At 33.0% G+C, this 17,458-nt stretch overlaps 2 protein-coding genes across 8 annotated transcripts in view; one reads left to right on the plus strand and one right to left on the minus strand.

Moving 5' to 3' along the window:
• The window catches only part of Sou (Souji), a 218,301-nt gene that overhangs the window by 112,661 nt on the left and 88,182 nt on the right, over positions 1–17,458 (minus strand). The gene's annotated exons all lie outside the window — the stretch shown is intronic.
• The window catches only part of cpo (couch potato), a 115,128-nt gene that overhangs the window by 61,740 nt on the left and 35,930 nt on the right, over positions 1–17,458 (plus strand). For 6 of the 7 annotated variants that reach the window (XM_015983444.2, XM_064356019.1, XM_015983438.2 and 3 more), the window contains one exon: positions 17,196–17,231. The exons of the other annotated variant lie outside the window; for it this stretch is intronic. In XM_015983444.2, coding sequence (XP_015838930.1) covers positions 17,196–17,231 — 36 coding nt within the window. The remainder of the gene's footprint in view (positions 1–17,195; positions 17,232–17,458) is intronic. 7 annotated transcript variants of the gene reach the window in all.

Genomic DNA, 17,458 nt, shown 5'->3' on the forward strand with positions numbered 1-17,458 from the left:
AATATTACTGATTGGACAATTTGAAACCGTTTTCCGTTTGTTTGCATGCCGGTTACCATGCGAACCCATCTATTTCGGTCGTCTTTTCCGACACAATTATTTCGATTAGGAGCCTAAATAGTGGACAAAACATATGAATTTTTCATGGGCTAGTGCTGACCACTTTGTTGACTTACAGTTTTAGCTCAAGTTTCCAACACATCTGATATTTATGTTCCGCTTGCTAGGAGAATTGGTCGGCGGTGGATGTTTGGATAATTTTAATTTTTAAACGACTTTGGCTTTCGCTAGGGAAAACTCCACGAAAATTATTCCTCTCAAACTTCGGGCTTTAATCGTTTTTGTCCATTTAACCAACAGAAACTTTTATTCACTTTACTTTATTGCAAGGGACGGGGAACGCTCTTTTACAAAATACAACACGACTGATTTCTGATGTACCGCCGCAAGGTGCGCCCAGTTGTTATCGTTCCAGAGGCATTTGATGAAATAAAATTATGTTTCGGTTTTCTGGCTTGGAACGAGTCAGGTGATGCAAATCGTAAAGCGATTTTGGAAAGTGTGGCACTCTTCCAGACACATTTACTAAACTTTACGATTTTTTTCGTATTAGAAACCCATATGAGAAAACGATGGATCGCTTCCAAATCGCAGCCCAACTTTCGAAAATTGCGTAGGAATATTTTACGTCCCTTGTTGGATTCCATAAATAATATTAATACATTTTGATGGTTTTACGGCAGTTTTACGAGATAGTAAAAGAAGGTAGTTAATGATAGGCATTAAATAACCGTAATGGGGTGAATCGCGGGACAAAAAACAGCTCACGTTGTAGCGATTTATTTTTTTGTGGTCAAGCACCGAAATAAAATTCACACGCGAGTCAATGTGGCCATCATGTCGAGAATATATATAGTATCATTAAAATAATACTAATTAAGTTGGTCGCCACATGTGGTCTCGGGTTACCGATCCAATTAACCATAAAACGTCCGGTCAAAATGTGAACAATTTTCGCTCCAAATAGGTGAGTCGCTACAGAGTCATAAATTACAATTAAGAAGTTCGTTGCGAAGGAAACTGCCTAAAACATGTCTTAGGGAAGATGGCGAAGTTATTGTACAACCAGTTTTGTGTTGCTAATGGCTTCCGTTATACAACAATATGAATGCAAGGCTGGATTAAGCTCGCACGTTCGAGAACTTTTCTAAATTAAATTCCCTGCGAAATGCTGCTAATTGTGCCCAAAAACCAACACGTATCGATTTCTAAGCCAAACTGTTTGGAATTTTAATTAATTCCTCGGATTTAGATGTTCGCCGTCGAGTGGTCAGCATGCAGTAAAGTGTCACAAAACGGCCTTTAATGATGTGTCACAACCAGCAGGCGCCACCCTCTATTCTACACGCCTCTATTCGTACCGTTCCTATCATATACACGCCGTCTGCTCTATCCATTGTCCTCTAGGACCTCATTAATTTTATTCCACTGGACAAACATCATTGCATTTCCCAGAAACAATAGCCCGCGCGCTATCTGAAAAATTTATGCCTTATCCTTTGTCGTCCCTTTTTTCAGCATCGAGCCGACAAATCACCTGTCCGGACATATGTCCGGTTAATATCGGTTCTGACGCATTATTAAACGGCTTGACCTGGGGCCATAACGTATGCATCCTGCACAAGATGATTTATTGAGTCCGGATCCTCAGGAAGCCAACCAACGTTCGGTTGTCCAAAGGATCAAACACGGGCTGATTGCTAACCAGACGGTATTGCAAGGTTTAGCGACCTGGACCGGCGCCTCCACCAAAATTCATTTTCTTCTTATTTATTATTTTATAATTTAAAGTGTTTGGGTAACTAAATTGAGCAATAAGCTTCACAAGGACATAGATAAGTGAACAAATACAGGCTGTTCCGTCCCACATTAGAAGTATCGGGAGGTCTAGTAATGATAGTCATCTGAAAATTTGTGTACTGCCATAATCTTTCACGTCCTGCTCAATGAAAATATTTTCAAGATGGCAGCACTTCCGGTTATACCGGAATTCGCTATCAACTTCTTTATTTTAAATGGAAAGCTATGTTTTTTATGCGTTTTTGGATTACTAGAGTTATTTTAAGGTAGTTTTCATAAGCGTTCCCTTACCTAAATTTAGCCGTTTACGGAATATTTATGGTTTTTAAAGTTTTTTTTGGATATTTACCTTACAGTTAAAAAATCGATAACTGCCATTTTAAAAAAATTGGAAATATTTTTCAGCTCATTTGAAAGTGGAAGCCTAGGAAGATCTAGATCTTTTCCTTGGTGTTTTCAAATTTCTAAAAAAGAATAACAAACTCCAAATTTTTTAAGTAAAGTTTACATAACTTTAAGCACCCGTGACTCATTTTTTTCAAATGAACTGTCAAAAGTTTTATTTCGCTAAATGGTAGAGAATTTAATTCTGCATCGATCTGTATTAATATTTCCTATAATTTTCTTTAATAGTTTTCAAGTTACAACAACTTTTTGTTGGGATTGATAAATTCATTAGCCATAGGTCTATTCTCATACTTTGCCCATAGAAACAAATGAAAAAATGTAAGAAATTAAAGTTTTTTAAACCAACATTCAATAAATTTATTTTGTTTGTCTACCATAAAGTTTTGTAATTTCTTCTATGTACAAGTGTTACTGTCTTTTTTTCTTTTATACGAATATATAATATATAATATATAATATATAATATATAATATATAATATATAATATATAATATATAATATATAATATATAATATATAATATATAATATATAATATATAATATATAATATATAATATATAATATATAATATACAATATATAATATATAATATATATAATGTATATTTTGTTTTTAGGGGATAGATAATACAATTTTGAACAAAGTCTATCGTTTGTATAATCAGAAATGTTTTTATGGCAAAGTATGAAAAAATAGGTGTGGTTAGTAAGAAATTTGATGTCAAAAAAAACAACATAACTTGAAAATTCTACAGATAGCTACAGGAAATGCTAATAAAGATCGATGCAGAAAAAATTCTCCATCTAGGAAAATAAAAGTTGGGAAAAAATAAAATTATGGGGACTTGAAGTTTATTAGGTTTATTAACCTCTTTTCCAATTTTAAGCACACTGGGGAACAGATTATTATTACTGATAGGTAAAGGGATATTATACATATCGATGCAGAACAAAATTCTCCTCCATCTAGTAAAATAAAAATTGGGACATGCCATTTGAAAAAATTAAGTTATGGGTACTTGAAATTGTCCAAACTTAATCTTAAAATTTTTGGGTTTATTAATTTCATTTTCAGTTTTGAACACACCGAAGAACCGATATAGACCTTCTTTTTTAATTCTACAAATATGATTTCGAAGTCTCTAAAACTAAGCGAGTTACCGATTTTTTAAGTGACAGGTGCAAAACCAAAAATTTTCAAAAAATTCTAAATAACTCAAAAATGGTTAAACTTAGGTATAGGGAAAGCCGACATAAACTCCTTTAAAATGACTCAACTAATTTAAAATCGCGGTAAAAAAGCTTTCCATTTAAAATAAGAAAGTTTACAGCGACTTCCGGTATAACCGGAAGTGCTGCCATTTTGGAAATATTTTCACTGGACAGAACTCAACGGATTATGACTGAGTGTCAACTTTCGGATAAATATCTTTATTATAACTTTCAATACTTCTAATGTGGGGTTTAGACGAAACACCCCTGTATATTTAATTTAAAAAAAAAACTGTAAAAATCATATGAGAATTTTTTGAATAACTTAAGTGTGTTAATTATATTCTTTAAATTTTTTGACTGTCGATTTTAGTTAGATTCATGACAATAAACTTAGCCAATTTCTGGAAAAGAAAGCAAATGTATTATTTTGATGATTTGTTCGAATTGCTTTTGCGAGGGCCTGTGCCCGAGTTATCCGCGGATTAATTAAGTAAGACGTCCTTTTGAAGTTTGAGTTTTCTGTCGATTTTGTGTGCGGGAGCAGCGAAGCGGCGAAGATGCAAAAGAGATGAAGTGGCTTTTATCGGGTTGTTTTTCTAAAATGTATGTTGGCTCTTTTTGTGGTAACATATTTTGAAGTGGCTGGAAGGCAGAAAGTAAGGTGAGGAGGAAATGTCGAAAAACAATGCGGTGAAAGGACGAAATTGAGACGTCAGTCTTAAGTCTCAATGTACTCCCTTCGGGTTGATTATGCCCGTCCGAACCAGGCGGTTTCGTCGGGATTAGCTAGGTATTTACATTTTGTGTGTAATTTGTTCGGCGAAGGGATTTGTGTTGGCGCTATTTTCGACACACCCGATCGGTTTATATTTTAATGTCATATTTAATTTTGATGTAATTTAAACGACTAATTGGTTAAATCAGCGATTGAAATCAAGTGAAGCTTAAAATTGGATGGGAAATTTAATTAATTATTGCCTGCATTTTCACAGGCTTGCATAAATAGAATCTGAAAACTGATCGTTCGATTTCCTATAAAAATGTCAAAGGAGTGCGAATATTATTGGAGATTATTAAATCCCGATGCACTATCGCAAATAATTCAATCCAAATTTTCTATAAGCCAGCGGATATGGAACGGTGACATTTACATCTCACCGGTTTCCGGACATGTATTATATAATAGAAGTTAATGGTAGTTTCGGGTATATGTCAATCAAGTGTCGCCACTATCGGGGTTAGGACACCTTTCAGTTGGCTTGAACATCCAGCAGCGAGCTCATCTCGACGTTTAAATAATTAAAATAACACAACTCGCCACTTTATGTTTCAAATATTTCGGCGCATTTAGAACGTGCTTAAATTTTTCATTAAGTGCACCAAATATGCATCGCTGACGTCATTCTGTTTCCATCTTTGAATATTAAAGTGTACACGCCTCCAGCCGATCGCCCGGAAAAACTCTCCCTCATTGAAAAGTTGCCAAACAAATCGGGGTTTTTCAACGTTGCACTTCCTTTACTTGATGAATACATTATTGCGCACAAGGGATGAAAATGAAAACCGCATTCCACGGCAAACGCGACCCATATTCATTTAGTTTGCACTTTACTAATCGTTTTTTATCCCAAATTGGCGACAATTCCATTTTCAAAGCGAGCTGTTTGTTCTTGTGTTTTAATTGCAGCAAGTACACAAAACCGCTCATAATTTAATTATTATACATTCTGCATCACGAAACTATAAACCAAAAGGGTTTCTAGATGCATCGGAGCCGTTTCATCTAACATGATTCAAAACTTATTTTTTTTAACTTATTGATTTCTTAGACCATATTTATATATGAGAAAGGTTCTGAATAAAAAGTGTCTGTACTGAGATATTTTAAGGGTATAATTTCCATTTTCAGATTAAAAAAGTCTACAAACAATAATGTAAATAACAAATATAATAAATTAATAAACATACCTTATACAAAGACTTGAGTGGTGGAAGGAAGACTAAAAGATGAAGAGTGGAAACTTCCAATAATAATCTTATTAATGTTACCGACACTACTTTAATTTTCAACAATAATTGTATAGTTTTTAATTTCTATAAAAAAGAAAGGGCTTATAATAAATATTTAAATTTTATGTCCTATCATCCACATCATCAAAAAATGTATACTATGTCTAAAAAAACTTCTTCATCGAGTTGATACGATTTTTCATCCTGATTTTAAAGTTAAAAACTAAGTGAATGTAGAAAAATATTGTTAAATAACAGCTACCCTGTTTACTTAATAAACAATGTAATTTAAAAAAAATTTAACAATGATATTAATAAAATAAAAATATCTATGTCAGTTTTCCTTTTGATGACCTTAAATCTAATATTGAATTATTAACCAAAAACTTAAACACTACACCAGCTTGGAAACCTATTATTACTATATACATGGAGCTCAAAAACTGGCGCACCAACTCAGTAGTACGTTATTGAGAAGCAAGTGCAGATTACAGGAAAAATGTTGAAAAAATTCCTAAAGTCATATTTTAAAAAATCTGGAGCTACAAATTTATTGTGTTAACTTCTTTAGTTTTCATTATTTTTTTATGGTTTTATGTTTCATACCAGGTAATCGTTCCGTAACAAAACGATAAATAATTATTTTTAAATTTACTATCAGATTTTAGCAGTTTTTTTAATTTAAAGAAATTAAAATTCATCCAAAAAATCACAATGTGTAGATGTGCCAACACTGGGAATTATTTCCTAGGAAACCGTTTCAAAAATATTTTTTTTTATTGTTGATCAAATTCTATTGCGATCATGACTGTTAGACAACGTTGCCACATATCATTTATCTAAAATCCGTTATTTATCAATAACTTTAATACAAAGAATTTTTTTACTATTTTTACCTTTATATGTAACAACTTCTCTACCACACACCATTGAATTGGTGCGCCAGTTTTTGAGCACGCTGTATATGATTTGTTACTTAGCAAATTAAAGGCAAAAATGAAATAAATTTAATGTCCAATGTTTTTGTATTGTAATAATAGGTACACCTGTCAACATGTTACAAATAGAATAAAACAACATAAATATCATTTATTCAATGCTAATATAGGACACTCAGGCCTTGTTAAACACTCCGTTGAAACTGGAGATTCTGTTAAATGTAACATCAATTTTTTACATATTGAACCTAATAAAGTTAAAAGGTTAATTTTAAAAATTTTGTATATCAAATACTTTGACAATGTCAGCATCCAAACTGACATACATAAAATAGGTAGCAGTTATAAAGATATAATAAAAAATAATATTCGTCATCGCTAATCAGTTATTTTATTTATATTTATATATTTTATATTTATTCATTTATATTATATTTTATTTATATAATGTTGTTTTTTGAATTTTAATTTGTTTTACTGTTTATTGACCATATTGTTATTTTAATATATTTTTAAACTAACATTATTTCTTTTATTTATACAATTTTTTATGTATTCTTGTTAGATTTTATATTTTATTAGACGAATATTTCGATATTTATATTTTTTATTATTATTAAAAGGTTTTATTTAACTGGCTTATTATTGTCTGTCAGTTTTTATTTATTTTATTATTTAACTTGCTTTGTTGTCTGTCTGTTTCATATTTTTGGAGCCAAAATTAAAGGGGTTCCCGTTGTCCCAATGAATTGAAATTTTGCATACTTACTTAATTTGCGTGACAATGCAATTCTATGTAGTTAAATACCCCCTAAAGGGGTTAAATAGGGTTTTGAAGTTTTAGGTTATGTTTACAAATGGGTTTTCGATGTGTACAAACCGTAACGTATACCACCATTAACGGTATGTTGGTCATTAGGAAATATACAGGGTGCTCAAAAACTGGCGCACCAACTCAGTGGTACGTTATTGAGAAGCAAGTGCAGATTACAGGAAAAATGTTGAAAAAATTCCTAAAGTGATATTTTAAAAAATCTGAAGCTACAAACTTATTGTGTTAACTTCTTTAGTTTGATTATTTTTTTATGTTTCTATGTGTCATACCAGGTAATCGTTCCGTAACAAAATGATGAATAATTATTTTTAAAATTACTATCAGATTTTAGCAGTTTTTTTAATTTAAAAAAATTAAAATTCATCAAAAAAATTACAATGTGTAGATGTGCCAACACTGGGAATTATTTCCTAGGAAACCGTTTCAAAAATAATTTATTTTTATTGTTGCTCAAATTCTATTGCTATCATGACTGTTAGACAACGTTGCCACATATCATTTATCTAAAATCCGTTATTTATCAATAACTTTAATACAAAGAATTTTTTTACTATTTTTACCTTTATATGTAACCAATTCTCTACCACACACCATTGAGTTGGTGCGCCAGTTTTTGAGCACGCTGTATTAATACCTAATCATTTTCATTACGTTTCGTTACAAACAAATGTTGCTATTTTTTTTAATTCATTTATCTTGGACGATAGAGTATAGAGACAGAACAGAGGTTAGGATGTTATTTTAATGCTAACAGCTGTTTTCTATCACATACCACTAAACAAGTTTGCACAAATCAGTAAAATAATGGTGGTACAATAATATGGCGAAACTAAATCTCAGAGAAAAAGACGTTTAGAATAAGTAAAGACTAAAAAGCAATAAATAAAAAAACTAAAAAAAATGTATTTTTTTAGAAAAAAGCTTCTCTAAAAAGTAAAAAATATTGTTTTTCTGTCAGAGGAAAATATTTTTGCTTAGAAATTAGGATTTTAAAATTTATAAACTCTTCATATTTAACCATCTAACCTTCACCTTTCAGTCTTCTTTCCACCAGTCAAGAGTGTAAGTCTTTGTATTAGGTATTAATTTATTATATTTGTTATTTACATTATTGTTTGAAGAAAAGGGAAATTATACCCTTGAAACGTCATTAAAGGATATCTCAATATAGTATTTTAATTTTTTTTACTTTGTTCCTTTGTTGTTGCGCAAAAACAAGACTTGGTAACATAATATCATTGGCGTAATAATAAGGGTCTGTATTTGCCAGTGCACCCAGAATTGCAATTGTTGTTGGCATTGCATTCCTGTTATCTTCGGAGAGGCCGTTAGCAGGGCGCAACGCAGTCAGGTTACTTTAGATTTATTTCCGTTCTTTCTCCGTTTGGAATATCTCGTTAGGCCTTTTGTTCTTACTGTTTATATCATTAGACGGAACTCAGCAATTAATTACAAAATCCTCTCTCGATTTAATGAAGTATCCACCCTTGGTCTCGTCGGAAATTACATAAAAGCGCGGTGTTTTGTAGATGCTGCAAAACAGCAAGTGACGGAATTACATCAGAACGCAATTTTCGCAGCAACAAACCAGTTTTTGATTTGCTTAGAAGGTGCGATAATGAATTTGTGATTGAAGCGAGTGCCCAATAAATCAAAGTCGGTCAAAGTCCGACGTAACCGGATTAAAAGCAGGTAACGCTCAAGTGTATTAAGTGAATACAGGGCAAGACACAATTCGAGAACCCGCTCATTACTCACTAATTACTCTCATTCGGTCTGTCTCGCTTGGCTTCACTCCACCCTGATAGGTATTAATAAACAGCCGCCACTTGGTGGCGGATTTGGGTGCGAGATTCACCGCAACTTTGTTGCTCTCAACGACTTTTCCCCGGTTATTTCTTTCGAAATGTCTTATTGAACGTCATATAATTAGTGTTGGTTTAAGCTAGCAATGCAAATCCAAACACAACCAGCTTCTGCGTCGCTTGATTGGAGGTATTATTGGAATAGTCTATTGCTCTTCATGTCTGAACCATCGCTTTGATAGTCGCTGTCAATACACAAGAGAGAATTACATTTCTATCAAACGAATTGATTACACGTTATTTCGCGGATATCTACATAATTTCACTTAATTAGTACCTTCCGTGGCGGAGATTATCAGTAAAGATCATCATCACGGCGAACTCAACAAAAATCTGTTTTAAATTAATTGCGGGAACACGCCTTTGCAAATTTCGCCTTGTTAAATATGTTCTTTTGTCGATTAGGAGCAAATATTTGGCACCGTGTAATTTCGCTTTGGTTGTTCTGGTTTCATGAAGCTCGACGTGTGTTCTTTTCCCGGTTTTACACACAAGGATTCCAATAATCAAAGGTCTTTCAATCCCTAACCACATTAACGGTTTTTTACAAAAACATTTAAAACCAATCTCTTGGAAAACCGTATTTTCTCTTAAATATGCTTCTCCACATTTGATTATTGAAGCAAGTTTTCAAATCTCAGCGCTGCTGAATAATGGTCGGATAGGAGCGAACAAACAGATTGTTCCGATAGCACAGTCCTTGTTTTCAGGACGATATTGTGTGCGTTTAATTTGGTTGGGAGTCGTGTACAGGGCGGTACCTACTGTGCCACTCTTGAATTATGACCAGAATTGATGTAAGCCCGGCTCCCTAATTAAATTACTGCGTTCAAATGCTACCGGATGGCCAAAATTAATCCAGGACAGGTGGAAAATATTATCGGGAATATTTGTTTCGTGTCGTGTTATCTCTTAATAACTCATTTGGGAGAAAAATGGGTACCGCCAAGATCATAACACCGAGCTAATTGAATGAGGAAAATAATGGTGATGTTCCTCCACTTAATTCAAACAGCCCAAGGACATGACATGAGAAACTGCTTTATAAACTTCCAGCGGCCCACTTAAGTAAGCTATCATGTATAAATCGCCCCGAGAGTTGATCCAGGGCTGTTATTTAGAAAACTCTATTGACACACTAGGAAAACTTTGCTTTTGCTCTAATTGCTTGCGCAATAAAATTTTTCCCCCCGTGTAAATTGACAGAAGGGAGGATAAATAAAGCAAGAGTCATTCAGGAGCGGAATTTCGTATTCCGATTGTCTGAAAGTTGAAGCCCTCTCCCAGAAGGGAAAGAAAGCATTGTTTCAACAAGGAGCCGTGTCTTTTTGTGACGCAACAAAACAACCCACAAATTATTTAGTTTTTCGCTCTTGTGGAGCGTTCAATAACAACAATCGGGGCCGCAAATACCACGACCTGCTTAACTGTTGAACTCTTTTCAAACAGGAAGTATCGATCCCTGCTAGTTTTGTTTCAGCAAATGTGTTCCCATTATGTCGGGCCATTTGTTTATATTTTCACATGATTCGATTCATTGATTAAAATTACATGGTTCCATTTTGTCTAGCGGTGAAACCGCAGCTACAATAGCGCTAATTGAATTAACAAGTATGAGGATCTGGCCGGTGGTGAAGCTCCCAAAACATAATGAAAATTGGTCAAATTGCGCATAGTAATAATCCAAATGTTTTTACTTGGCGATGGTTTTTAAACCCAAAGAAACTCTAAGAGCCGGTTTATAGAAAATCTCTGATAAAATTTAATTAAAAGTTAACAACGCTAATGGATCAACCAAATTGCCCCATTTTGGTCAGTCAGGTGATCAGTTAGTTAATCAATTATTTAATTGCGAATTAAATAAATGACGCTTCTATATAAACCGGTCCTAAGAGTTATACAGCGATTTTTTTGTTTCAAAATGTTTGAATTTTTCTAGTAAAATAACAATGACTGACTCGATCGAAAGTTTTGGTCAAATCAGGGTTTTCAAAAATACGTGTGTTAATTTTAATAGGTAACAGAGTTCAACAAATAAAATATTTTTTTATTTGTAATTTTACAAATAAAGTTTTGACAATTTAGTTAAAATTTGGAAAAGATAATATATTAAATCGTGTACATGCCTATGGGTACAAAAATAAAAGTACCGAACAATTTAAAACAACAACGGAAATTATTGCTATGAGTACACTAATTATTATTAAATACTGACCAGCTCGTTTACACTAGAGTTCCTACATACAGGATGATTCTTATATAGACCGACACAATTTCATCACAGCTTTCCAACGATAAGTAGAGACGATCTGTAGCACATTAACGCTTTTATTTCGTAGGGGTTGAGATCCCCTTAATCCCTGCCACTTACGGCGCTCATGAGTTTAAATTAGTTGTATTAGAACAAAATGTGCTTGTTTTCATCATGAATATCGGTAATACACAGTACATTGTCATTGAATAAATATTATGCTTTCTACTCACTGTGCTAATGCTACTTAGGAGCATATCAGTGGCGTACGCTTGATCTCCAACATAAATTTAAATATTTTTATTTCGAAAATGCTGATTCTGAGATTTTTTTACTATTTTCCCAGCATGTACTCATTTGATACTACCATGGGTAGAAGTTTGTCGGGTCTGTTTAAGAATCACGCTGTATATGGGAGAGTTGGGACACTGAACGCCAAACCGAGCTAATTTTGTATTATGTGGATAAGGTATATATTTTTATTTTTTTTTATTTAAATGTTTGTTAGCAAGTTACGTCAGAGGTTCATGTCGAAAATAATTTCAATGTTATAATTTTTTTCAAATGAATAAAATGAAATAATTTTACGTCAAATTTAACCAGTGACGTAGGAAACGTAGGAATTTTGGGATTACTATCTAAAAAAAGAAAATACCTGAATACCAAGAAATATTAATGTTCACATTGCTGAAATTTGTCGATATTTATTTTAATATTAAATATATAAATTAAAACATCTCGTCGCAAAAATTGGTCATCAAGAATCCAACATATTTCCCATCGTCTTTTTAAATGTCCCAAAAAAATTATATTAAAGGTATTCTCTTGTGAAAAACGTAACAAAATCGTGAATTCCAATAACTTTATAATTTGGAACATTTCTGAAATTTGTCGATATTTATTTTAATATTAGATTCTTCCAGTCACAGGTTTTAGTTAAACATCTCGTCCCAAAATTTAGTCATCAAGAACCCATCATATTTTCCGTCGTCTTTTTTTTAATTTCCAAAAAAAATAATTGAAGGTCTTCTCTTGAAAAAAACGCAACAAAATCATGCAGTTCAATAACTTTATGATTTGGAAAGAATCTATAATTTACGTAGAAGCTAAAGGCGGCCAAGCAGCGACAGGTTTCCTAAAAATTAGTCCCAATTTTGGGTTCAAGTATTTAAGTATTTTGTAAATGTATAGACAAATTCCCAAAATCACAAAGATTTTGTACATAACATTATTTAGACAATCCATTTTTCCAAATGCTTGTAATAATAAACGTTAAACTTGGCAGGAAAGGTTCAATTTCTCTTTCTTTCATTGATGATTACCATTTCTTAAAGTTAACAAAAATGTTTATGATGAATAGTTTTGACGTAAAATTCTTGTATTACAAAGAAATCTGTTTAAAATTTGGAGTTTATATCAAGAAAAACAGTGAATTCACGACGACTGCCAGTCTAAACCATTACTAAACGCAGCTAGTCGACAAAAAAGGGAAACATTTTTTGACAAATTTAATTTATTTTTCGGCAAATTTGAAGTGTAAAACCACTGATTTCTATCCCAATTTGTTTGTATACACATTCGAGCGGATATACAATGTGTTTTTAAATGATTTATATCCAGTCGTCTGTGAATTTCCCATGTAAAATCAGAAATGCCGCTTTATAGAATTAATGACAAGCATTTAGACACCGAATTAGTCCCCAATTTAGAAATAAGCTTTGATATTAAAAGTGTTTTCTTGCTGAGTGTAACAAATTAGTTGCATTTTAACGAAATTTTTAAAATTAAATAATTGACAATTTGGAAATTTCACAAGTGACAGTTTTGACATTTATTGACAGAGAATTCAATTGAGCAGAGCGGCACAAACTTTTTTACATGTAAACTAGTTTAACTAAAGTTAACCAAAGTTAACTAGATGAGAATCATTTAAAAGCACATTTTATGTGAAACAAAATTTCGAAAATTGACATTCAGTGTCTCAACTCTCCCAAAATAGGAACTCGATAGCTAGTTTACATAAAAGAAAGGAGGAAAACAGTGAAAATAATAAATAAGAATTTTGCAAAATCTTATATAGAAAAGTTTTTGTAATTGATGAGTTTTATTACACATATTTCTGATACACCCGGTGTACGACATCAACTCGCAAGCGAATTTTTCTTAGCCGGGTGAAACCGTGTGCTTGAAATTCAGTTGAGGCGTGCGTCGGCAGCTTTGAAGCTCCTGCGGTGGCACAATTAGTATTTTTAAAAGGTCTGCGGTCGTCTACGCGATTTGCGGTGTGGTGGTCGGTTTATGGACATTACTCTCCCTGCGTTGAAGCGGGTCGATACGGCTTTTGTGTGCGGAAGTGTGAGTAATTTGGCACAAGCCGATGACTTTGGGATCAGTCCAGTACCTAATTGTTGGGTCACCCCATTCCATCAGAGAATATTTTTTCCCCACTCTTGGAGAAAATAAATTCGCGAGCGCTTCAAAGAACGCATCTTCAGATAAAAACTTTGCTTTTCATTGAGATCGTAAATCATCTTCAACGTTATTTACTCGCGTTTGATGCGAACCACTCTCGCAGCGATCTATTTCCGTCCCCTGTGCGAACCTGCAAAAATCGCGCGGTTTTGTAAGCAAAGACAAACAGGTGTTGCGCTTTTATTGCAGGAAAACCGCACTCCAAGCGCCATCTTGGCGCCGCTTGCATCGATCGATCACCGTCCCTTCACCAGGTGTAGGTATAGAGGTGGTCCGAATTGATTCACCTCTCCAAAAATAAACGACAAGTCAAACACATCTGCACTGTTGCGAACTTAAAAGCAACTTAATTAATTCGTTCGGATGAATGCCAAGCCAGATGCACACACACAGTAATGCGCCACTTCCTAACTTTAATGAAACGATATATCTCGCCACTTCCGAAATAAAGACAATAACTTTTCGGACATTCGCAAACTTTATTATTACTTGGCGCCGCCGCCAGAAGTTGAATTAAGGGGCAAAGATCCGGCTTTAAAAAATACTTATGAAAGAATAGCAACGTCTATATCGCAGAGCAATAGAGTCGTGAGATCAATGAGCGGAGGAATGTTTAAACCGACAGCGTGGCTATAAAAACACTCTCTCATTGATTGCTTCCAATCGCTCTCCCAATTTATCGCACCCTGTGGAACGCAAGGCACTTTGCAAGAATCAGTCGATGCAGATTAATCCATGCTTGATAGGGTTTAACTGGATTACTTCATAATTTGTTCGTGGTTTCCGGGAATCCACAGCGTGATTACAACGAGATATCGGCAGAGTTACACAAACTATCGATCCGAATACCACGTGGTTTGCCGCCGATGACACGAACTAAATCAATTTTTCACAACATTCGGTATTTTACTCGAAATGCTGCCTCGACTCGACACAAGTTGCCGGAAGTGGTACAACGTCTTCGCAAACAACTCGGCTTTTATTTTCTTGCGAATATCGGGAAAATATCAAATGATGTGTGGTCTAATTGATGGATCGCAGTTTACCTGGTGTTAGCTCTGTCTATAAAATTAGCTTCGCCTCTTTGAACCGATCGATTTTCCCTATCGCTGATGATAAAAACATACGCTTTATCTAATTTGCACAGCGCTTGCAGAATTCAAAAATTAGATCTTTCCTAATAAATCGAAAAAATTACATTGCTTCAGTGACTGACGAACATGGAGAATAGAAATCATAGAAAACTTTTTATTTTCTCGTTTAAAGTTGTTCCGGAACCCTTAGAAACAACTAATCTCAAGATGATACCGTTGAATACAATATTTTCCACTTAGAGAGCAAATTAGAGAAAGATACAGATGAAATACTTGTCACAAATAAGAGAAATAAACAACTCATAGTCTCACATACCTTTAATCAAATTATTATTTTTATCCGCAAACGTCGCAAAAGGAACAACTTTTATGACTGGATGTCACACGTAAAAAAGTTTTAATTTTTAGCCAAAGAGTAAAAGTACGACTGTGGTGCCCAAGCATTTTTACTTTTACCAACTTATCAATTTTTACCAATTTATCAGTCGTACTATTATACGCGAGGAATAATAAAATTTGTCTAAGTATACAGAGTTGGGCAAAATTTTTGAACCAAGCGTTTTTTGCCTAAACTATGTACTTTACGAAAAAATTAAATAGTACATCAACAACTACTTTAAAAATGTGATCATTTTTCAAGAATAAATTTTTTCGTAATCATTTTGGTTTTCGAGTTGTTAAAAAAAAATTTTTTTTAAATGACACCTTACTACGGCGATTTTTTTAATAAAAGATTATGCTCTAAAAATAACTTCTACTTTTATAAAATTAACTTTAAATTGGATTTAAAGTGGATACAACTGCTTCGGTCAAATTCCAAAAATATTCGTATTGAGTTCAGACCGCAAAATTTAACAATTTATTTTTTTTAAAACTACTGGTTCAAAAACAATATTACTGGCTTAGATGTAATTCTTAGAATATAAACTTTAACCAAAAAAATCACCTATTTAAAAAAAAATTTTTTTGAATAATTCGAAAACTAAAAGGAATTTCGAAAAAATTTATTCTTAAAAAATAATTACATTTTTAAAGTAGTTAATGAAAACGCTTGCTTTGATATTTTTGCCCAACGCTGTACAATGTGTTTTTAAATGATTCTCATCTAGTCGTCTGTGAATTTCCCGTGTAAAATTAGAAATGCCGCTTTATAGAATTAATGACAGGCATTTAGACACTGAATATTACCATTCTCCATTTATTAAGTCTCCATTTCGGAAATAAGCTTCGACAATGAAAGTGTTTTCTTTCATAGTGTAACAATTTAGTTGGATTTTAATAAAATTTTTAAAATCAATTAATTGACAATTTGTGATTTACTCACAACTGACAGTTTTGACATTTATTGACAGAGAATTCAATTGAACAGAGCGGCACAATTTCAGTGTCAAAGTTAACTAGATTGTATAAACATTATGTGTCTTTTAAAACTGAATTATAACTTTCAGCTAAGGTATTTAAGTCGTGTAAACTACACTTTTTTCACATGTATTTCAGATAACGTCAATAGAAGATTAGTAACCTGTAATTCACTGTAGTAAATTTGATTTAAGAAACCATAACTTGTAGTTCAGATTTAGAAGAGTATTTCAGAAAATGTTAATAAAATTTCAGATTAGTAACTTAAATTTGAGAAAATATTTCTTATAATTCAGGAGTTGTAAATTCTAATTCATATTTGACTTTCTCAGTTGTATTTCCAAAATCAGTTTACCATTATTTAAGATAATACCATAATGTACTCAGAGCAAAATCAAAATGTAAGACGTTTAATATTTTTCATTTTAAAATAGGTAATACAATCAAAAATGCGCATCAAAAACATAGCTTTGATTTTCTGTGGTATTTCGTAATTTTAAAGTGAAAATACTTAAAAAATTGTTTTTCTGATTGTCAATTTACGCAGTCCGAGTTACAATTCACGATTTCTTAAATCCAATTTACTAATTTGAATTACAACTAACATTTTCTGAAATAAACTCAAATACAGATGAAAAAGGTGTAGTGTAGGTGATAATTAGGATAAACTTAGCAAGCACAAAGGGATTTCAAACTATTTGCAGGATATTGCTAGAGTACCAAACTAGCGAAACTCCAATTTAGCTGCTGTAATAATAATAAAAAAAAACTTTCTCAGGTTGTGTACCAAAAACAACTTACAACAAACTTACTCGTTTGATTAACTAAGAAATAATCGATCGCCTTGTCATTCGAATTGTGTTACTAAACGAATATTTCTTTTTTCCAGGTAAGAGCAGCTTATTCGGAGGTCGAGAACTTTAAGGTAACGCTAGTTCCCTGTGGCCTAATCTCGATGACTTGTATTTTCTCGGCTGGTATTAAAATCTCCGTTCAGTTCTAGTTACAAGTCAATCGATTGTAACTCTGCTTTGAATGCATGACGGAAGCACACCTAATAGCCTTACAAAAGAATTCGATTTTGTTCTCTCAGTTTCATATCCGCTTGCTTGTTTTCCCTTAACGTCTGAATAAATTTTCAATCGGCTAATT

This window comes from Tribolium castaneum, chromosome 4 (assembly GCF_031307605.1).
Source record: "Tribolium castaneum strain GA2 chromosome 4, icTriCast1.1, whole genome shotgun sequence".
Lineage (NCBI taxonomy): Eukaryota > Metazoa > Arthropoda > Insecta > Coleoptera > Tenebrionidae > Tribolium > Tribolium castaneum.